This window comes from Vanellus vanellus (genome assembly GCF_965231255.1).
Source record: "Vanellus vanellus genome assembly, chromosome: 19".
NCBI lineage: Eukaryota > Metazoa > Chordata > Aves > Charadriiformes > Charadriidae > Vanellus > Vanellus vanellus.
The window spans coordinates 12491692-12515604 of NC_138924.1; the positions used below are offsets into that span (position 1 = coordinate 12491692).

Sequence of the window (23913 nt, forward strand, 5' to 3'; positions counted from 1 at the left end):
CATGCTACTCCACACAGACATGTATAAATTTTACTCGGCCTTTTTTCTTTTCCTAGTCCCTCCAGTAGTATGTCTCTTCACCAATACTGGCATCTTTTTTTTTTTTTTTTTCCTTTCAGGGACACCACTGACGCAGCTTTACCACTAATTAAAACGCTGATGAAGAAAAGAACAGCACTGCCAGTCGGGGGGGAGGGGGGGAGGAGGCGCGCGGTGTGTGTGACAGGGCAGCAGGTTGCCACAGCAGCTGGAGCGTGCGGAGCGCACGCGTTTGGGAAGGTACGCTGACAAGGAGCTGCAGCGCCTGGTGCCAGCGGGGGGCCGGAGGTCCGTGGCGGTACCGGTGTGGCGGGGCCTGGCGCCGGCCGCAGGCCGCGCCAGCAGGCCGCACCCGCAGGCCGCAGCGGGGCGCGCGGGGCAGGCCGGGAGGCGGGCGGCGCGGGGCAGGCCGGGAGGGGCGCCCTACGCCTCAGCCTCCCAAGATGGCGGCGGGCGGCTGTCCCCGCCCCCGCCGCGCGCATGCGCAGTGGCGCGGCGGGCCGCGCCGCTCCCTCCCTCCCTCCTGGCGGCCGGGGCGCCACTGACAGACCGCGGAGCGGAGCGGTACGAGCGGCGAGAGCCTCCGGGACCCCCCGGGCCCCCCTCCTCCGCGCCCCGCCCCGCCGCACCGGTGAACGGGAGAGGCGGGCGGCGCCGGTCCCACGGAGCAGAGCGAAGCGGCGGCTCGGGTAAGGCCGGGGCCGCGCCTCCCCTCCCTGCCTGCCTCCCCCCCTCCCCCGGCCGCCGTTCCCCCCCCCACCGCCCCCGCGGGAGGCTGGCCCGGCCTCGGCGGGGCCCGGCGGGGCGTGCGGCCGGCACAGCTCTCCTCTGCTCTCTCCCCCCTCCTCTACTCTCCGGCTCCCCGCCCTCCGCTCTCTCTCCTGCCCCCTCCCTCCTTCTCTCCAGCTCGCTCTCAAAATGGCGGCCGCGCCCGTTGGTGAGGAGGGAGCCGGGGAGGAGGCGGGGGAGGCAGGGAGACGGGGCGGGAGGGAGGGAGGCGAGGCGGGGGACGGTCCCCGCGCCCCGGCGCGGTGGGGTGGGGGCCGCCGGGCGCGGTGCCCTCCCCTCGCCGCGGGCCCTTCCCGGGCTCCAGCGCCGTCCTCGCCGCCGGTGACTTAGCAGGAAAACAGGGCGCGGGGGAGGTGTGGGCCAGACAAGGGAGCGGGGTGGGGTGGGGGCAGAGGGGCCCCGCGGTGGGCTCCCGGGCTTCGTGTGTGTGTGTGTGTCCCTCCTTTAGGCCGCTTCATTTCTTCTGGTGACTTAGCAAGATACCGGGGAGGAGGCGGCGGGCCAGACGCAAATAATAATAGTAAAAAAGATCGTCTGGGGCGAGGAGGGAGGTCTGTGCGTGCCCAGAGGATACCGAGCATCCCTTCCCCCGGCTGCTGCTGGGGCGCAGCCCCCGGCCCCCTCGCCCCCCGCCGCTCCGCGGGCAAGGCAGGCGGTGGTCGGAGGTGGCCCAGATCTCCGGCGTCGGCCGCAGCACAGACGACAAACGAGAATTGATAATAGAAGGGAAAGGAGTAGGTGATTTTTTTAAGGATTTGTTTCACATCCACCGTGTTTTCCTGCAGTGATCGAGCAGGGAAAGCATTGATAGGAGGAGGCTCAGACCTTCAGAACCAGCTGCAGTGAAAACGGGGGAGGGAGGTCTAATCTCTCCTTCTTGGGGTCATATCGCTGCCTGCTTGTCTACAGTCGCACAGTCTTTCCTTGAAAACCTTTTAATAGCAATCGAGTTTGCTGAAACGCTCCATTTATTGCCACTCTTGAGTTTTTGTTTCAGCAGGAGGTTATACGCAGGCAGGGCTTTTGATGCGAGTTGGGGGGTGGGAGTGGTGCCTCCCTTAAAAAGTTTAGGGTTTACGCAGTTCTGTGGGTGTCATTTTTTTGTTATTGTTGTTGTTTAAGGTGGATGCAATTAAACTTGACCTTTAATACCAATAATAACGTGACACCTTCCCTTTCCTTGCCATAGTATCCCTGGTGAAATTTCCTCGCTGATAGTGCTGCAGCAGAGGGCTTGGTTGTTGCAGGTCAAGTCAATTCATAATGAATTACCTAACCGGGGATGGTGGAAGGTTAATCTAAGCTCTATTAAAAATCTTTAATAAACACTGTTTTACTGTAAATAAATATCTGGACATATTGACCTGGCTGGATTATGTATTTATGTGGAGATTCTTTTAAGGGCATATTCCTATGACAGTATTGTTTGTAGTACTAGGAGATGGGGGTTAAAGAACCTACATTCAGCGATGATCATTTCGTAAATGATTGTGCAGCATTCGGCTGGTTTTCAGAAGAGGGAGGGTCTGCTATCAAAATTTTATTTGCCCTTAGAGTAATTTTGTTAAATAGGAAAATTATGTTGGGGAACTAAACAAAGAAAATATTTTTAAACAGAAGGATTTATTGCAAATTTCTAGCTTGTTCTCAGGGATTTCATTTTTGTGTGTTTCTTTTGATATTACTGTGTTTATGGATGCTGTGTGCAGCCATTGAGCAGAGAAGAGACTGGGTGGAGTAAGGAGGCAAAGCTGCGAAATGGCTAGATTACCCTTTCATAGCTTTTTTTTTTTTTTTTTTCTCTCCTTTGCTTGCGTTTTGCTGGGGTGGAGGAATACTAATTGCCGTAACAATGAAGTCTCTTCTTTAGGGAAGAATCTAATGATGCAGGAACCTTCTGAAATGAAACAAATCTCACATTCTGTTTTGAGGCTTATTTTTCTGCAGGGTGGATCTTGATTTGTCTGACAGTGAGAAGTGACCAGTCGCTGTTGCAAAGCCAGAATTTTTTTGTCTGATAAGCATTTCAGTTTATTGACTTAGATATTCACTTGTTGAATTTATTTTATTTACACTTTAGATAAGAACTATCATTTTTGTGGGGGTATTTTATACACAAGGTGCACTGAAATATAGAGAACCCCCTATATTGCTGCTTAGTGCTATTATTTGTTCATATAACTTCTTGGTTAGAGTGCGTTATGGGTGGACACACAAGAAAAGACAATCCCTGCTTTCTCTCTGCCCATGGTAGGGTAACTCGTATTAGTATACGGACTTCATTGCAGTACCCTTCATGTGCTGTGTTCATATAAATTAACATCTCAAGATTTTGGAAGGCCTTTTGAACAATGTAGCTCTGCGAGAGCATTACTGTACCACTTGGGTACTGCTGCATCGTGGGGGTAATACTGATACTTAGACTTAAAGTTGTGTAGGAAAGGTGTTAGAACAAAGGATTTGGGGACTACAATAGGGATCAGATGAAGCACCTAGGAGGGGCTGCTTATAGAAGTGCTCTCCTGTTCCAGATGTGGCTCATGGCATTCCCACCTGAATTCAGTGTTGATCAGAACAAGTACAACACTGAACACGAATTATTCTGAAGCAGGCTAAGGTTTTGCTTTTTCTTGGCTCTCTCTCATTTCTGGAGTCCAGTTTTTCATGGTAGATGGCCACAGATGAGACTGTGTTTGGTTCTAATTTGCCTAAAATTAAATTAAAGGGTAGTGGCTTTTTTATAAGACGTAGTTCATTCACTTAGAGTAGATGTTACAGGATTCAATGAATGTGTTCACTAAATGCCTGTGTCTAAAAATGAATCCAGGCTAAGAGCAATAAGAATCCAATAAAACGCTTGCCTCCTTATAACTTTGGTTGATTTTTGTCCTTGAAATGATGGCAGCTACTTTCTGTACAGGAGTAACTTGTTAATTTCTGTTCTGCAAAAGAAAAAGGCATTAATACTTTTATGACTGTATGCAAGGTCTGTCTTGCGTGTATTGCTGACTCTTCTGCCTATACTGTTTACTACACTCCACCCAGCCTCGAGTGCTCAGTTTGTATTCTTTGTCTGCTCTCACTTTTTTGTCCATCCAACTTGCTATCGATGGGACAGCTATTGAATTAACATCTGTTGACTGTCTTACCCAACACTCCAACCTTGTCTGTCTTCAAGAACTCTATAACCAGCTCCCATCAGTGCTAATTACAATGTGTTTGTACCCACTTGTAAAATATTCTGGGCAAACAATAGCTGGAAAACCCCTGCCTCTCTATAGCTCAAAAATACACTGTATGTTTGTGACAAAGTTTATTTACAACCCTCTGTAGCTACTTCTGGTATTTATGAACTAGAGTGGTTGGAATTACCATAGTATGAAGGGGAGCAGCTTTTGAACGGTTTTGTTTAGGTCAGCTTTCCCCTACTTTTGTGAACTTCAGGCCCGTTTTCTAAACTAACGGCAAAGACTGTGGGAGGGCTGCTGAAATGTCTGTGAAGTGAACACTGACATACTTGTCAGCCTGAAAATAAGAACCGCTTAGGCCTAAATTCAGGAAATCAAGAGGACAATAAAATTCAGTAATTAGTATTAATAAATAATAATTTCATATTTTTTATAGGGTGTGGGGGAGTTTCCAGCCTATAACATTTAATTTATGATGGTAATTGAAGATATTTCTCAAGTTTCAGAGCCATGTTTGTTAATCCAAATGGATCTGAGTTTATTCTGTGAGCTTTATTATACAGAAGTAGTGAGTTATATACTGCCTATACATGCAGATCTGTTAATGAAGTTACAACTGGTCTCTTTTTCCATTTTATAAGAAGTTAAATATCCTTGGCAGAACAACCTGTCTACTAAAAAATGTACTCAGTTGATTAAGCCTTGCCTGGGTTGAATGGCTTTCTCGGGAGCTACTTTATTACCTGACATGGGGGGAATGGGACTCCTAATGTGGCTTTTGGGTGTTGTGAGCATAGGTATTTATTAATGGATGATGTTGCTTTGTCTTTTGATCTGCCTGACAGAGTAGGTTACACCTCAATTTAAGTTTTCAAAAATAGGCATTTACACTAAGACATAATCCTGACCTGTTTAAAACTATAGTGTTCTCAAGTACATAAAGTTATTTCTTCGGATTTCTTAATATAAATGCTGCCAAGTTAGCAGGAGTGCACACATGGTCATCTTCTGCATGGAAGGCTTGTGCCATTACTGAAAATGCAGGGGTGTGATTTGAGCTGTAGCTCTATTGGGTCAGCTTCGTTGTGGTGCTCTTAGCTTAGGTTGAGTTAAATGTCTGTTTTTCTTGCATTACAGTTATTCTAGAACAATGCTTTTCCTCATTCCTACCATGTCTTGAGATCTACTGATGAGTGTTACATATTGGAAGCATTTGAAAGAACCATGATTTTTATCTGATTAATAATTTAGTCCTAGTTTTATCCTGGCTAACTTGCTAGGTACTGCAGGTTAGCCCCAACAAATGTGTATCTCTAACTTATATCTTATCTTAGTTATTTAAAGAAGGGCCTTTTCCTTGCCTCATTCAGCATGTTTAAAAGCTCATTCTTTTTTTGTTTTTTTAACCTCGTGCTCTCTCTTTAGGGCATTAGATTGGTGTGACTTAGGCTGTGTTGCTTTTACTTCACTGTCATGGAAGCTGCATGTCGTATCACTTCATGCTGCCATGTACTGTTAAGGAAATTTCAAAGAAAAATGTTACTTAGGAAGGTATATGCTGTGATCCATTTCATCAGTGCTATAAACGTACAGTCCTCTTCAAAGCAAATCGTGTGCACAGCATTGTCATACTAAGCAGTATTAAGTGTACTAATGCATGCATAACTATATTAAAAAAATCAACATTATGAATTCAAAGTACTTTTTAGTTAATACATTTAGAAGTACTTTAGCCATTTCCTCCTTACTGGTACTGCTTCCGAGAGAGCCCAGCAGTTTGACTTGGCTGCTTATGGACTTTTGGATAAGGACTGTGATTAAATAAATGTAATAAATCATCTTTGTGGTTGTGATTCCGTTGATTCTGGAAGACTTACCTGATATTTTTAGCCAGTGACTAGTTGTTGCAGTCCTGAAAAGGTATTTCCAGTTACGGGACAATCCATTGTGGTTGAGGTTTATAGGTGGTGCTGCAGCAAACGTCTGTCCTGTAATTTTCTCTGATCTGTTGTTAAATAGGTCCCTGTTGGGTGAGTTTGTAGATACGATTTTCTGAAGCATCTCTTGTTCTGCAGTGCTTGTTGGTGAGTCAGCTGACATACCTCCTTTGAGGGAGGGCTAAAGGTAAAACGTTTTATGGCATGATGCCGTACTGGGTTACATCTGAGATAGCACAGTGGCCTTCATGATTGAGATTATTTATACCTTCCCTCTTGTATCAATGTTAATTGTTCCTATTGTGCTCCACAGATCTTGAGGTCTTTTGGTTTAATTAGACAAGTCTCTCCCCCTCCCGTCCCTGCAGATTGCCTCTGCTTTGTTTTTCTGCATGGAGGTAGCTTAATACTAAAGCAAAGGTGTTAAGTTTATCCTTCTTTAAGACTAGGGAAAAATGGGTTAGAAACATCTAGCCTGTTTACATGTAGATAAATGACTGTTTCTTCTGTAAAGAAACAATGTTGGCAGTTTGGTTTGTGCTTAATTCACCTGTTTTTTGGGATGAAGAAAAAAGTTGGATAAACAATTTGGTTTATTTAGATGCTAGTTATTTATTTAAATGCTTTACAATCTATTAAGAGGATGAGGTCATTAATGTAAGTGTGTATATGTATTTTGAAACAGATGGTGTCTATTAAATCAGTAACGGGAGAAGTTTTTGGTTCTCACTCAGCTGGATTTGTAGGCAACAAGCACCAACTAGATCAGGGGAAGCTTAACATAGGAGCTCCAACCTAGTCTAGTATTCATCCACAGCAGACAGTGGGGATGGGGTTAAAGTTTTAACATCATGCATGCTATTTTTGTAATAAAATCTTGTGAATAGCTAACACTATTCCAACAAACTTGAAATTTAACTTTTTCATGGTTTTGTCACACTGATAAGGCTGGGATGAGTAACAATGATAGATAATTTCCAGTACCACAGCATATCACGATCACAAATTTATACATCAACAAAATGAAAACTGAGATGGTTGTGAGTATCGTAGTCTGCTGCCTAGTGTCTGGTCTTTCTTAGCCCTGGTTTGAGCTGTCTGACATTGCTTCTGCATGGGAAGGTGTTTCCATTTCATCAGTAAAAGTAGTAATTCTGTGGGTTTTGTGCTCTCTTGGCTTAGATGGGGGACCTTCCTCCAGGGAGAGCAGTTACTCTCTTCAGCAGGAGTTCCCGCATCTGTGAATGGATCGGAGATGTAGGGATTCTGAGAAGGGATGCTGGTAAAGTTGAGAAGAGGAAGGCAGGTATTTCTCAGGGATTGGTTCCCACAACTTCAGATCTGCTTTAGAGGCAGCAGCGTAGTAGGTGAAGATGGGTCATAAGAACCAAGAACCCTCATCTCATTACTTTTGGTACTGGTGTCAAGAAAGATTAAACTCTGTTCCCTGTAATAGGATAAGATGTACGCATGACAATCATCATGTTTGGGTGGGTTTTATTGCTTTTTTTTCTGAGGTGGTTTTTTTTCCCATCTTGCTGTCAAGTGAAGCCATTTTTGGTCAACAAGCTTTGAAAATGGCTAAAGTACTAACAGTGCTCTCATGATTTGAAGAGTGGAACTTCTGTCTGAATTTTTCTTTGGATTTCTCTGTGGTTTTGTCCTGTTTCTAAAGCTTTAACATAGGTGTTCCTTCATGTTTCCTTCTGGGTGTTTATCATATATAAATTTAATCAATTCACCATTATTTTTGTTAACATCACATTTCCAATGTAACAGGCAGTTTAATAATTGAAATATTTAAATTTGGGTATAGTCCTGTGACCTGCTTGACAGTTGCAAGTCTACTACTTAATTCTTCAAGCCAGAAAAGGATGAGGGGAAGAACTGGGAAGAACAAAGTTCAAATCCAGTGAACGACTGCTGACCAACCATAAGAAACTATTCTGAGTACCTGTACTCTTCTCTCAGTGGCTGAGAAAGTAGCTTAAATACATGGTTCTAGAATTGCTGTCACAAAATGTGTATGTATTGTTTGACTCAGCAAAAACAATTTTGAAAAATATCTTTTGCTGAAGTCATCCAGATAAACCATGATGTGTATTGCGCAGTCCTCTGAATAAGTTTAGAGTGGCAGCTTGTAATACTTTAGCCCACTGTAACACTAACCCTCTTCCTCCCTTCTCATTTGGCCCCGTTCTTCTACACACCTTCCCCCTGCCTCCCCCCCCAAATTTCACTAACCCATGTCTGACCAGAAAGGCATTCAAGTTTCCGGTGAAGTTCAGTGAAAACCCAGTGGGTGTTAATATGGATTTTAAACTAATTTTGTGAAAGAATTCCTTGCTGTCATATCACTATCACAACATACTAAACAACGGTGTAAGGAGTTCTATGTCCAAAACTTTTTCACACATTTTAAAGGTTTCTTTTCCACTGCAGCCTGATTTTTTTTTTTTTTTTTCCAGGTTGTTCATTTATTGGTAGTTAAATTTACCTGCGTTTTCACACAGAACTGAACAGACGGGCTAGAATAGGATGTTTTCACTTGTTTTCTGCAAAAGTCTCCATGTAGACTACAGACTTGAGCTCTGACCTGAAATAAGCTTAAAGGCACTAAAATGGTGTTCAGTGACTGTGTGCTTGAGATGCTCTCCTGAGAGTTAACTGTATCATCCTTCTGCCAGAATTGCAAAACTGAAGCAGTAGAGGGAGGATAAATGTCAAGTTTGAATTAATTTAAAAACTGCTTTTCCCAAAAAAATATATTCCTAGCAAACTTGGTCCAAATGTGTCAAAAAGTCACATAGCTTTGGTGCCTGGAAAGGTAATGAGACCAAGAATGTCTTTTGTTGTTTTACAGTCCTAGAGGTAGGTAGCGACTGCCAGTGATGTGTTAAGTAGTGATTATAACTTGAAATAATATGGAAAAGTAGATGGACATGTAAGTTTATTTCAAAATAGACATCTCTAATTAGGACAGAAATGCATTTATTTAGGGAACATGCAGTATAGAGTAGTTAACTTGCTCCTGTTTTATAGCATCTTGATGACGTTTCTTAGCTTTAGTTTTTGTATGCAATTACAACCTGCAGTCCAAGTCTTTGGAACATAGGCAGTATATCTGATCTGCTATAGATTACTTTCGAGTTCCCTGTGGACTTACTGTTGAATTATTTTCAGAAGTAAACTACAGTATCAGTTTTTAGCAAAGTCAATTCAATTAACCTGTAAAAGTAGGTGAAATGGATAAGAAAACAGGCAGGACTTCAGAATATTTTATGTTAAAGGTTTATGAAAGCAAATATATTTTTAACTGAACTGAAATGGAAAATATTTTTGGTAACTTATTGCAAAATGTGAGCAAACACTGTACAAAATACTATATTATGTGTAATAGTATATTGATATACTTGGCAGAGCATTTGTGTTTAAGACCTATGGGCATTTTAAGATGTCACTTAATTGCAGAATAACAGGCTTACTAAACATATGAATTAAAAATAAGGCTCAGAGTTGTAATTCAGATCAGATTTGCTTTTTGTTTTGTTTTTCCAAAATAAGATAGTTGTTGGAGCTCACTTTTTCGTAATCCTTCAGCTAGCTTTACTGATGAAGGCTGAAAAGTGGAAAAAAGATTAGCCCAGCTCATAAACGAGTAGCTTGCTTGTATTCTTCGACTCATCCCTGCTGGCTTAGCAGGTGATCAATTCTAACATTTTTCTAGGATAAGGTGTGTTTGTCACACTGTAAGAAGAACTGCAGGGCTGTTCTCTTGTGATTATACTGTTTATGTGCTTTTCTGCTGTAACTGAGGGTGAGATGAAGTGGAAAAAAGGAACTGGATATTTTATTTTACTTGTTACTGTTCTTCTTTCCTATCAACGGATGGAGACAGATTTCTTAGAAATCTTTTCAGGTCATAGTGGTTATGCCCAAGAAATATGGATATTACATCACTTTTAATTAGATTTGTATTTAAATGGTAGCTTATATGGCATCTGTTTGTACAGTACATTTGTGAGAAGAGTTGTCCTATTCTGTGGCTCAAGTTTGATACAGCAGCTTTTTGGCTTACTGGGTTTAAAACAAAATCAGACCATTAAAAAATAGTCTAGATTAAAAGGAGGTATGCTTATATACTTGCTAGATTTAGCACTGCAATCTAGAGGTATAAGAGAACAATTCATTTAATCTAGTTCTCCCATAAAGGACTGTAGCTCTTACTGCCTGCCAAATACTCACAAATAACCACTTCGTTAAGTCCTCTTGTTAAAATGTTATGAAACTGAATACACTGTTGAAGAACTTCGTAAGGCTAATGTGCCAGCCATGGAGCAAGTGACAATGCAGCAAGCGTTTTAACTTAAAGTTGAGATGATCCATTTATGTATTAAAGAATTGTAAAATTTAATTCTGATTATATCAGTTCAGTTAGTCTTTTGGTGGCTCTGGTCTCTGCTACCACTTCATATGTGACTTAACTTTCACCGGGGTTGAGAAATTACCTGAAGAGAGGAAGCTAACTGAACGAGGTTTTCGGATACATAAAGAAGAAACCTAAGGAGTTTTCTTCCAAGTAAAATATCTTTTAAGAAGAGTAGGATGTGTTAGAGAAACAGCTTCAAAGTCGGTAGCGTGTACCCGGACACTCAAGACTATTCTGAGTTTTACACAGGTTATTGGAACTTTAAATGATTGCAAATTAAGATTTAAATTGGAAGCTAAATGTGAGCAATCTAAAACTCTGTAATTGATTTCATCATGTAGACCCAGTTGTATGTTCCCTGTGTTCGTGATGTCTTATGTGCCTTCTTAGTACACAAGTACTTAATATTAGGCATGCCTAACCAGGCGGTCTGAGAACATCATCTCAGATTTTGTCTCCTTCAAAGAAACTTTCTTGTAGAATATTATTAAATACATAGAATCATCATAGAATCATAGAATGGTTTAGGTTGGAAAGGACCTTGAAGATCATCGAGTTCCAACCCCCCGGCCATAGGCAGGGACACCTCCCACTAGACCAGGTTGCCCAAGGACACGTTCAGCCTGGCCTTGAACACCTCCAGGGATGGGGCCTCAACAATCTCTCTGGGCAACCTGTTCCAGTGCCTCACCACCCTCACAGTGAAAAACTTCTTTCTAATGTTCAATCTGAACCTGCCCTCTTCCAGTTTAAAGCCATTCCCCCTTGTCCTATTGTTACGTGCCTGAGTAAAAAGTCCGTCCCCAGCTCCCCTGTAGGCCCCCTTTAGGGACTGGAAGGCTGCAATAAGATCTCCCCGGAGCCTTCTCTTCTCCAGGCTGAACAGCCCCAAGTCTTTCAGCCTCTCCTCATAGGAGAGGTGCTCCAGCCCTCGGATCATCCCCGTGGCTCTCCTCTGGACACGCTCCAGCAGGTCTGTGTCCTTCTTCTGTTGGGGACTCCCAAGCTGGATGCAGTACTCCAGGTGGAATCTCACGAGAGTGGAGTAGAGGGGCAGAATCCCCTCCTTTGACCTGCTGGCCACACTTCTGATGCAGCCCAGGATACGGTTGGCCTTCTGGGCTGCGATCGCACACTGCTGGCTCGTGTTGAGCTTCTCGTCAGTCAGCACCCCCAGGTCCTTCTCCTCAGGGCTGCTCTCCAGCCATTCCCCCGCTGAGCCTGTATTTGTGCTTGGGATTGCCCCGACCCAGATGTAGGACCTTGCACTTGGCCTTGTTGAACTGCATGAGGTTGGCTTGGGCCCACCTCTGCAGCCTGTCCAGGTCCCTCTGGATGGCATCCCTCCCCTCCAGCGTGTCTACCTCGCCAAAGAGCTTGGTATCATCGGCAAACTTGCTGAGGGTGCACTCGACCCCACTGTCCATGTCGCCGACAAAGATGTTGAACAGTACAGGCCCCAGTACCGACCCCTGAGGAATGCCACATGAGTTTGTTGAAATAATACTTAAAAAAAAATGGTCTTGTAGTTGACTTTATTAGGGTATTAGGTTTATGCAAAAACCCCCAAATTTACCGTTCTTAAAGCATAGCAGTGCACAACTCCGATAAGCTTTCAGAGTTGAAAGGTGTTGGTCTGTTCTGTATCTGCTAATACATTTGCTCTGTAACTTATGCCATCTATCTCTTCTAATTTCAGATATAGCGAGCTACGGTTATGTGTTTAGTGTACGTACCTTGTGTTTTTGTGGGGAAGACTGATTATGGAGTCTAAGCAACGGTCATTAAAACTGCAGAAATTCAATTAATTTATTTTTAAGTTCCTGGAGGAGCTATGAACTTGTATTCCAAGATCTGCAATAACTGATTGGTCAGCAGTGGTGGTTAGATTGCCAGACAGCAGCAGGGTGAACTTGGGGTGGTGCTCTGCTTAACTGTTTGCTGCTGGCAATGTTGTGAATCAAGGAATGATGTTGAAACTGATTTTCTTGGTTAAACTCCTAAAAATTAAAAAGAGGAACAAATGTGCTTGTGGGAATTACGGGAGATAGAAAAAGTGCTTAAGAATGTATTAAGGCTGATTGACTGTTTTTGTAGTAGCTAGTAAGCAAATGTTTCTTTAGGCTTGAGGACTTAAATTACCAGAGTGATAAAGATTTTGAGCCTGGAGTTCCAGTGGGTGAGACCAGCTTTTGTCGTGGTGCTGATGGGGATTGTCTTGGTGACAGGAGCCCTGCCTTAAGTAATTAAGTAATGTGAAAGAAACCTGTAAAATTGAACTTGTGAAACTTGCAAAGGCCTTATCGTGTAATACAACTTTCTCTACATTACTTTTTGCAGCTTTATTGAGGTGACTTGAAAAATCTCTTTAGAACCTACAAATGTTTGCAAGGAGTACTGGCTCATGATGAGCCTAGAATAACTTTCTGCTCTCTGCCTCTATGTCACTACTTGATGTTTGTGTAGATTTTCTTAAACATTGCTCTGATAGCAGAGCAGTGCCAGTCAACAAGGCAGTGACACAGGTGGTTTTGCTGTGTGGCATAGTCACTCCTAGTGGAAGGAGAGTGTTGATCTGACACGTGTGTTAGATTGCCTCTGTAGCGTGAGCAAGACCCAAACTCAACTGAGTCTAGCTAGCAAAGCGAGCCTATGTCCAGAATGAAAGATTAATTTGACAAACAAATTAAATACATAAATTATAAATTATAATAAATACATAAATTTCCCATTTATGTATTTTATGTTTACTGGTGTATATGTTTCTAATAAAATACGTAATTGTTTAACTTGTCAACTGCAATTTAGATAGGTCATATCTCAATTGTGAGTGACTTTTACTGTAACTTATTCTAAAGAGCAGAAATGTGTATTGTTAGTTGAGCCATTTCAATGATTTGTTTATAGAATCATGGAATTGTGTAGGTTGGAAGGGACCTTTCAGATCACTGAGTCCAACCATCAACCTAACACTGTCAAAACCACCACTAAACCATGTCCCTAAAATGGTCTCTATGGTGTTGATCCCTAAGCAGTATTTTTGACGCTTGATGGGAGCAAAGGAAAGACAATGGAGGACTTTGATCTCGCTGATAAAATGCTGAGGAAGATAAGGTTGGTTGCAATGACCGAGTTTGGTATCTTGGGATGCACTTAGGAAAATGCTTGTATTTGGAGGGGCTTCATAAGACTTAATATGAAACGCCCTGTTGATGGCAACGTTAGTGGAGAAGTTGATAAGCTTGGTGTTGCATGCTGGCAGCTGGTAGGCACCGAGGGCAGTTCCTTCCCATGATGTGATTCCTGTAAGGCAGTTTAAAGGACGAAAGCCCTTGTTCTTTCTGGAATGGTAAATCCCTGACTGAACTAATACCTTGTAGGGACCAATGTAGCATCTTACTGAAGGTATAATTTATAAAACGAGTTAATAACTAGTAGCTAATGGTTTCTTTGACCTCTGTATTTATGGCCTCAATTTTGTCAAAGTACAACGTATGTGTTACTTTGAAAGAGTTGAATGGTACCCTGCCACATACAGATAAAACCTTCTGATTAAAGCTGTAGCAATAAGTTATTACAGTTGCTGAACAGAGTCATAACAATAGTAAAACAAAGGGCTTAGGTGAAACAAAAAACAACAAAACTTTCATCCTGCTCTAAAACATTTGGATGAGCTGTGGTATCTATGGGTATCTATGTGGTAATTAACAGCAGTAATCAATAAATCAAGGGTTAAGTCCAGAAACACTGTTTTAGTAGCTAAAACTAAGATAGCAGGCTGGTTTGGATTTTAAAAACTTTTGTCTTAAGGTGTGTTTCAAAACTTCTGTTAGTCTCATTGTAGGTTTGCAAAGTAGATGATCAGCTTGAAATAGATAAAAGCTAAATGTCAGATTCTGGGCACCGTGTCTTTACCAGGCATACGTATTCAAACCAAATTTTAGTACTGTTTAGCATCCAGTGTACTCTGATAAGCAGAACTGTAATGAACTCTGAAGTAATTTACAGATTAAATTTGATATATTTTTCTTAATGTGTACAGAATGGGCAGTTTTAGGAATTTTAATTCCAGTTACTTTGCTCTTGCTTGATGCTAGCTTAGGTAAATGAACAGGTATTTTTGGCAGGTTGAGTCTAAAATGCTGAAGGGTTAATTTGATTCCATAATGTGTTTCTCAATTATATTTGGAGAATACTTATGGAAAATAGTATTTAAATGTCTCCTGAAGCAAGTATGAACACCACCATAGAAATACCTATGAGCCAAGGCTTATCATTTATTGACATGATGTATCATGAACTGAGGGGAATTCTGACTATCTCTTGCCTGAAAGTGATTTTTTTTTTTTCTCCTACCTCATTGCTTTGACTGTATCTGTTTAGCTATTGTGCTTTGAGTATCTGCTACATAGCTGTCTCAAAGAGCTAACAAAGACAGCTGAACCTGTTTCATTTTACTATTTGTGCATCTTATGAATGGTTAGCAGGTCTCTCTTGTTAAGTTATTGTGAAGTTTTCCAGTAATCTAGGAAACACTTGAACCACGCTGATAGACATCAGTGTAAAGACAGGAAGCAACTGTCTTTTGAATGGTTAGGATGTCTTAGTCACCTTCAGGAAGAGGGTGGTTCCTCTACAGTATCAGATCTGTGATGTCCACTTCAAGTGTGAAGTTAGACTCAGCTGGGTGCCTTCACACTAACCAGTTGCAAAAGGTATGTACTTAGTCACCATCAGGGTGGGACCATCTTTAAATGCATGTCAGGCAGAATCCCTGAGCCTCAAAGCAATTTCAATAGGAGTAAATGTGTCCTCAGTGCAGTGTGGGCGAGTCTTGTGGTGAGTGCAGCTGGCTCCAGCAAAAGGCTGTATGTGGTGAAGCTAAGGAATCCCAGTTTAGGAGGATGGGGGATGATTCTTAGACATGGAGAGACAGAGGGTCTTCCTTTTTTTTTTTTTTTTTTTTAATGAGATAGTCAGAAGAACCTATACTGTGCTGTTTCCACCTTCCCTTACAAGGAAGGAGTTGTCAGCTTTTCAGGTCTTTCTGCCCAACTTGTTGCTCTTTATCAATAGCTCTGTATGTTTTAGAAGCTTTTGTAGGGAAAAAAATTCCGGCTTGTGATGATTCTTAGCTGTCTATTTTTAAAAGATTATGCCTTAGTATGCCACTCCAGTCCTACAGCACTTAAGGACTGAATTACGTCTTTTATCCTTATTGCTCAGACACTTCTACCAGTCCTAAGTATAAAAGCTGATCTTTAGCTAAGTGGAAAAGTTAGCAGTTGAGATGAGATGGAGCAGTCTGCTGAGGATTTGTTACTAGTAACGAAGCTGAGGAGGATGTCACGTCTAGTTTCAAGTGGTTTGTATTCTTTCATAAAGAAGTAGCCTACCTACACTGCAGCGGGTGAGCGCTGCTGCTCCTCCCACCGGGTACCTGTGCGATCTGGAACACTGAGCAGATGCCGCACTGCCAGGAGGAGGGAGAGGCAAACTTTTGATATTTCATAGCTGTTCCGGTGTTGTGTGTTCAGCCAGGTCTGGTTCCCTGTTTTAAAATGCTTATAAAGACAACTGATCTTGGTGAAAACACTTGTAGCCCACTTTTGTTGCAAGATTGTACCTGTGCAGAGGTTTGCCACTCAGTGCTTTTATATATGCAGACCATTGGTATTGAATCAAATAGGTCTTAAGTTAGAAACTAAAACTGCTTGCAGTGTAAGTGGGGCTATTAATAAAACGCACATCCTGTTTTACATTTATTGGTAGCTGTTACTCCATGAATGGCTCTGTTTAGGTTCAGCCTTTTTTCCCCATACTTAATACAGAACAAATTAAAATTTTCATACAAAGACATCATTTCTTTCAAAAAAGATCTAGCTGTGTCTTGACATCACCTTATTCACAGTAAGCTGCTGATACCAAAAATGACTGATTTCAGGCAAAATGTAATGAACAGGTGGGTTTTTGTGGGTTTGTTTTGTGGTGGTTTTTTGTTGGGTTGGTTTTTTTTTTTTTTGCCAAGGGTTGTCTTTGAACACTTGCTTCCTCTCATTACTGAGGTTGTGTAACACAGCAGTGACTATAAACCTCCATAGGCAATGGGGGAGGACTGGTTAGTCTGGCTCCACTGAGTGTTGTATGTAACAAAGCCTTCTCTAGCTAAAGAAAAGGGGATGCACATGGACGATATTCATCCATTCTCTGTTCTTTCTAAAAGTGGCACAGGTATATAATTGAAGTTGGGTCTTTGGGGCCTTTTTGGTTTTGCTTGGGTGGGTATTTTTGTTTGTGGGGGTTTGGTTTGGGTTTTTTTTTTTTTTTTTTTTTTTTTTTTCCTGTTTGTTTTCATTTTGTTTTGTTTTGTCTTTTGCTAAAGGGTGTACATGAAGGAAGCTGCCCTAAAATACTTTGTATTATATTCAGGTGCCTTTGTAGTTAAAAAGTTGGGAATACTGAGAAGGGTGCTTGGAAGAGACACTTGTCAGTGAAGCGAGATACTGCAGATCAATTGATTGGTAACTTACTGTGGATCAGCTGTGATTTCCTAGTAGCAGAAACAACTGCTTTGCCCTGTAGCTGTTGAAATTTATGTAGTACTAAGTAAGATCTGTTTCTGAGTAACAGTTCAGAGTTAGAGTGATGGAGCAGGCCAGGTGTTGCTAAGTGTTGGGGATACAGGAGGAAAAGGTTGGGGTTATTTTACATTTGAGGGGGGAAAAAATGCCTTTCTGACTAGATGACATGTCAAGGATCACCTTATGAATGTAGTTGCTATTATTTTGGGGCAGGTGCTATAGTTGCATCTCTTAGGCGCAATGACAAAATTGATAAAATATTGGAGTATGATTTTTACTGGAGTTATTGCACCAATGCTGGATTTACCAGCATTCACTGCTTGGTTGTTCATAATAATAAAAAAAAAAACCACTTCTGTTTTTAATACCGTGATTTTTAACATGGTAGTACTGTAAGAAGATTTTGGAAGTTTATATCTTTGTGTTTGGCTATTCAGTGCTTCGAATAGTGCTTCTGTGTATGAAGAAGTGCTTTATTTTGTTCTTCTCCACAATGTTTATCGCTACTGAAAGCGTTGCTATGTTCATACTGAAGTGCAGAGATTCAGCCATTATAAGCCTCTGCTTTTCAGTACCTAAATTTGTAGCAGCATTGCCCTCTAGAGGGCACTTCTTCTGATCATTTCAATAGATTATTTTTTAATATTAACTAAATTTCCATTAATTTGTATGCAATACTTCTACTGTGTAGTGAAGAAGGTGCATCTATTGCAGACCAGTTGTCTCTCTACCTGTCAGGAAGCGAGGTATGGGACAAGAATAAGTGAAGTGTTTGCTTCTGTTCTCTGAAAGGATGCAGCCTGTGCTATCAGTTTTCAACTGAATTGTTTCTGAAATAGCTATTAGGGAAGAGGTCAAACTAATTAAATAACGTCTTGCCTGTTTAGAGTGCTCATGTCCTAAAAGGCTTGCAGTGCAGTATTATGGTGTACAGCATTTGATGTGGGAAATCCACCAGCAGAGTGAAATACAAGCAACTTGCAGCTTAAGCTTATTTTGAAGCAGACAGCAGAGTCTAGATAGGTTTAGAAACAAGCTCCTGATCCCCTGTGATGGATAAGTAGACATTAATGATATGAGCTTAGTATTTTCTTTAATGTTTTTCAAATAAAAAAGCTTTTGTTTAAAACAGGCTCCTGACCAACATTGTCGTCCAACTTTTATAGTGAACCTTGCATACTTGTATGTCTAGTGACAAAACAGTAGGGGGGAGGCAGTGGGAACACGTTTCCTGAAATAGTTGGTAGAAAGTTTACAAACCCACTAGTGTCTCCTAAGTCGTTGCGTTCAGTTTAACTCGTTGCTAAAAGGTGGTTGGTCAGACTTGCTTAACGGCTTGAGTAAATTATGTGTTATACGCAGACTCTTGTCGGGTATGCAAGAAATGCTAACTTCAGCATTTTTCATAATTGTGTTGCTTACAAAAGAGTACCTGCAGTGCAGAAATCAAAAGGCAGTGCTGCTAAAATAGTTTTGGTGATGTTGCCTTGACTAGGATTAAAACTGTCCAGTTGAAGTAGAATACTGAAGTTCATGTTACTGCATAAGAAGATATTAAATAGGGTGTGTGTAATGTAATTTGTGAACGGCACAATTCAGAGTGGCTTGAACATTAGCTCGAATACGTCAGGTTTCACCTATATTCTGAATTAGCTTGTGTTGTCAGATGCATAGTGATCGAGTCACTGTCTGAACCCAGCTGAAATAACGGGCTTGTGAAAACCCTCCACCATGGTAATTGCACTACTCTGATAAGATTGAAGATCTGTTTAAAAATTTGCTGTACCCCAAATGTCGGTGAGATAAAAGATTAACTGTAGGTAAACAGTTGAGCTGAATGAGCTACAGTGACAAACTGAGTGTGCCTTGATGCTGTTGGTTATGGCCTACACACTTTAGTGTGCTGTAGCATCTTCAGTTGTCCCTTTCTGGAGTGTTCTCTTCTTTCCTTAATCTCTTCCCCAAAAGCTTGAAAGATATAGGAGAGCGTTAGCTGGTCTCTCGTGTGTGTTGAAAAGTAGCTGAATGAACTTCACTGGGTTTAGTTTGATGAAGAGATACATCTACAGAAGGTAAGAAATCTAGCATAGGGATAGAGGATTTTGAGTGGTAGCTTTTTGGTAGGAGTAGTGAGTGCAGAAAGTAGGCTGTTTATGGTAGGTCTAAGTTCTTTTCATCACAGGAAAAAATGGCGGAGTTGCCCACAAACTAGAACTGAGCTGTGAGTGAAGATGTCTCCTTCAGTTTTCTGTTTCTTGAAGGACTAACTGGGAGGACAAGGAGTAAAGAAAGTGTACAAGTCTTGCCACGCTACTCAGTCCAAGTTGGAGATGTGCTATAAGGGCATAATCCAGACTAGCAAAATAAAGTTCACTTACAATTTTGTCAGCTTGTTCTGTCCGAAGCGGTGTTGTAATCTGTGTACAAAAATCTTTGTGTCAGTCCAGCGTGACTGAATGCTTATTTAAAGGAAATTAATGGTGTCTCTTTCTCCACCTTCTAGATGGATTGAATCTTCTGTGTTGAATGCCTCCGGATTTTCTATTGGATTTCACGTCTGGAAAAATATTTTTGATATAAGCCACTCGGTGGCAGACTGCATTGTGGATCCAGGGTTCCTAAGACTTTAGGTCTCGAGGAGGCAGGCACTGCTGAATCACGTTAACCTGACATCGCAGCCACAATGGTGCTGTCACAAAGGCAACGAGATGAACTGTAAGGAATGGTTATTTTTAAGTTTGTGTTGCATTTTCATTATACTTTAAATATTAACTTTTCTTTCCAAATAGATTTTACAGAAAGGCTCTGCTCACGTGCCAGTCAAGTACCATGTATTATGGTTTAGATCTGTGTTCTTATTTTTGATACAGCTGCTGGTATTTGATAATAGAATTGTGAAGTGGTGAAAATATAACTTCAAAGTTATAGCATAAAAAATGGATTCTTAAATTTTTTATAATTTATTATCCTCTATTTTGTTTTGACTTCAGTCACAGAGTTATGAAAGGGTTCAAGTAAGCAGCAAGCACATTCCAATATATGTTTCAAACTGATTCTTGAATTCTACTTTTATCTTCAGTAAATTCTGACAATTTTGCCATTTTACTCCCGAATGTAAATAAGAACATGCTAGATTGTGATTACAATCTTTGACTCCTTAAATTATATTTAAAAGGGTGGGTATATTTAAAGAAGGAAAAAAGCAAAACCCAAAATAATAAAAAAAACCCACTCCACCAAAAAAAACCCACTTTGATTCCGTTTAGGATATGGAATACTTCCAGATTTTAAGGCTAGCAATAGGCTGTCAAGTTCCATGCCACGGCTTTCTCTTCTATAATGTCATGATAGAGTGAGTGGTGGGGAGCAATCAGGATGGCAGTGTCTCACATGATACTTGGTTTCATAAACTTACATAGAGTTTGTGGTTTGGTTTTGGTTTTTTATTCCTTTTAAAAGCATGGACCAGGTATCATTCGGCATTTGGTGTCTCTTGTCCATGGTAAGCTCCCTATTAATTTTTTTTTAGTACAGCTTCTTCACTTTTCCAGTAATGATTTGACCCCCTTTATATTATATATTGAAAATGCAGGGTTTCCTTAGTCGTCTTCTCATAAACGAAAGGTGCTGACTGCTTGTTGAAGTCTTCAAATAATATTGGAACTTTATGAGTAGGTCCATAACAAATGCATGCTATCTTGAGAGGTTCAAGACAGATTAATTTTGTCATTGTCTTGTGTGAGTGTGGAATATTTTGAAGGATAATGTAAATTTTGAAGCACTGTATCCTTCCTGTAATCTAACTAAAAGTTACTGTATCATTCTGAAGAACAAAGATAAGACTTTTTCTCTTAAACTGAGCATTTATTCAAGTTCAACTGAAGTAAAATTTTGTACTCTAAACTATTCTACCCAAAATAGTTTCTTTCAAATATAAAGCTACAACTTTAATATGTAGATATGGTTATTACTTTTATATATGCTATGGGGTTTATGTACGATACAGATTGATAAGTATATTCATGTTACTCTAATGTTTGGTAACTTAAAAGAAAAAAACTCTTCACCAAACGTAAGATACCAAGTGTATCCTGCTATTGACATCTCGAAGCAAAATCTGTTTGCCAAATGTATTTTGTAAAATTTGCTTGGGCTTTTAACAAACCTAATAATCTTAGGTGTTGTACTGCCTTGAAGACTTAAATGTTGATTTTGTTTTTTAAAAAATAAGTCTGAACCAGTTCTACTGTTTTATTCAGAATTGTGTCTGAAGATACTGTTCTTTGTTTTTTAGAAATCGAGCGATAGCAGATTACCTTCGTTCTAATGGCTATGAAGAGGCATATTCGGTTTTTAAAAAGGAAGCTGAGTTAGATGTGGTGAGTTCAAGCAATTTGTTTCCTGCTGTTGTGTCCATCCCCCCGTCCCCTCCCTGTAATTAATTTCCTTAACTGTGCTTATTCTTATGGAATCCCGCATAAAAGTATAAACTTTCTGCAGTACAAAGTTAGAAAACTGAAGACTGTTCTCTTGTAACCAGATTTGAAATGGTATAAGCCTGTGCAGCTTTGGAGGCTTACTTCACACAGTAATGTTTAAGAAACAGGAAGACAAACCAGTATTGCTTTTGTCCTCTCCTTTATCATATAGAGCAAATGGTGGAAGTCTGTTTTGTGATTGCAATTGGATCGGTAGTTAAATCATTGCTGAAAGTGTCTCCTACCAGTTGGCTTAACCGTATGGTTGGAGGGCAAGCTCAAATGGTTAATATAAATTCGTCAGCTCTATTTTGTTAGACTGTACGGATGCTATTGACTTAGACCAGTCACTTCTTGCAACTTAATTCTGTTGATTTGCCATTGTAACAGATAATTCTTGGTATAATTTTTAAACACTCTGCTTATTAGCATAGGAGGCGTGCATTTCATCTGAGTTTGTTTCTCTGGAGACACCTGGATTGAGTAGTAAACTTGTGTGCTGGCTTTTGATAAATCCTTGCCTTTTCTCTATTATAAATCTTGCGTTGTTCTTTTTCCAAAATGCTTGGTTGAAATTTGACTTAACTTCTCCAATCTGCTTCCAGTATCTAATAAATAAGTAGAAATGACAAATTGGAATACTATACTTATAATTGAAAATCCTAGTACCATTCCCTTATCTGTCTTATCTATCAACCTAATTAAGTCTTCTCTTCCCAAAGGTTAAAAAGGCGATCTAAATAGGCTAGATGGTCCTGAGGGAAATAGAAAACGCAGTTACTAGAAGTTCCATATTACTTTCTTGCAAGAAAATCCAAATTGGTTGGGGTTACACTAAAATGACAAAAAAAAAAAAGATAAAGGCAGAAATTATTTCAGTAAATTGGAAGGATTCAAGTGTAGTTTTACAAAGAGGGATTTCATTTTTTGGTATTGATTATTCCTGCAGATAACTCCAGTTTTACAAATGCCCCTGAAGTAGCAGGTTACCATCTGATCTCTGACCGAGGCAGTCAGTCCTCAGAGCTTTTATGGAGTAAGCCATGCTGTTGTTATTTTTCCCATGCCTTTGTTATTCTCCATCTAACTTAGAAATATTCTAGTACGAGATTGTCATTTTGTACATGGAAAGAAAGTGTGCAGCATTTATTTACTCTTCTGTGCCTTGGATATTGGTTGTTTTGCTGCATTGCTTGTCTTCCTCTTTCTTGTGTTAATGGGTGGGAGGAAAAAAAAGAGAGCAATACTCTGTCTTTTACAATAACATCAGCTGTTCATTGTTGCTCCTCAGCTATTCCCTAGAGCCCAAAGTTGAAGAAAATTATTCTTCATTAAAGTTTCATTAGAGGTGCAAAATCAGTGTTGATTTCTCCAGTAGCTGAGGTGGTGTTGACTAGGGCAGGTGTAGTGGTCTGCTTTCTGCTTCAGTCACTGAAGTAAAGATGGAGGGAGAGTGTACTTAAAGCTCGTCTTTGAGAAGGTAACACAAAATAATGCAATATTATGGTGGTAATTTTAGGTTAACTATAATCAAGTTTGTTTTTTTTTTTAAAAATTAGTGTTAGTTTGGGCTAACTGGTTTCCAAGTGAGATGGAGTATACGTAATCCGACTGTGACAGCTGGCTGCCCCCTTCAAACAGGGTGCTTTTCCATGGGAGATAAAGGGCATTGTGCTAACAAGTAATAGTGCTAGCACAGTCTTAACTCTGAAGGCAGGAGTCCATTACATTAGCTCCTAGTGCTGGAGTTGGTGGATATGAAAAATGAGGCTATCTTTGAGAATGTTTTTTTCTTTTCTGTGTATGTAAATTGTAGCGATGAAAATTTGAAGTGTGGTTGTTCTGTGTGACTAGTAAAACTGATTCTAGTCTTTTGCTTGAATTCCTCTCTCTGTGGTCAAGAGATCTTTATTAAAATGAGCTGTTTATGTTGCCTTTGAAGAAACACTTCTACAGGCTTCAGAACTAGAATATATGAATTTATTTAAATGCTTCTCCTCAGAATGAAGAGTTAGATAAGAAGTATGCTGGACTTCTGGAAAAAAAATGGACATCTGTTATAAGATTACAAAAGAAGGTAAATAAAGATCTGATGGATTTACCTGTATAAAAAGTTATATCTGAAAGCAAACATTCATCGCTGAACAGAATGTTACATATTTTCCTTGTCAGGCAAATGCAGGGTTTAGAAAATGATGCCTCAAAGATGAATTTTGGGGTCTTGAGTAGGGAAAACGGCTAAATCCATGTTGTAGAAAATGTTTTGTCTGTCTCGGTGCTAGCAGAAACATCGTCTCAGTTTCTTTATAAAAATTTCTTGACTTCAGTTTATGGGTTGCATGTGCGTTTTCAGAAGCTGGAGAGGAAAGAGGTGCCTTAAGGCTGTTTGTGAGTGGAAATATTGAATAGCTGTCTCCAGAAGGCTTGACTGGTTTAGAAAGAAGGTAAAAACCTGTGCTGCCAGTTGTCTTT

The 23913-nt window shown here is 40.6% G+C and overlaps 1 protein-coding gene across 1 annotated transcript in view; it reads left to right on the forward strand.

Annotated features, from left to right (window-relative positions):
• The first annotated feature begins 506 nt into the window (after positions 1–506).
• The window catches only part of PAFAH1B1 (platelet activating factor acetylhydrolase 1b regulatory subunit 1), a 37350-nt gene continuing 13943 nt past the window's right edge, over positions 507–23913 (forward strand). The window contains exons 1-4 of the mRNA XM_082493165.1: positions 507–728; positions 19467–19678; positions 21258–21342; positions 23444–23518. Coding sequence (XP_082349291.1) covers positions 19647–19678; positions 21258–21342; positions 23444–23518 — 192 coding nt within the window. The 5' untranslated portion in view covers positions 507–728; positions 19467–19646. The remainder of the gene's footprint in view (positions 729–19466; positions 19679–21257; positions 21343–23443; positions 23519–23913) is intronic.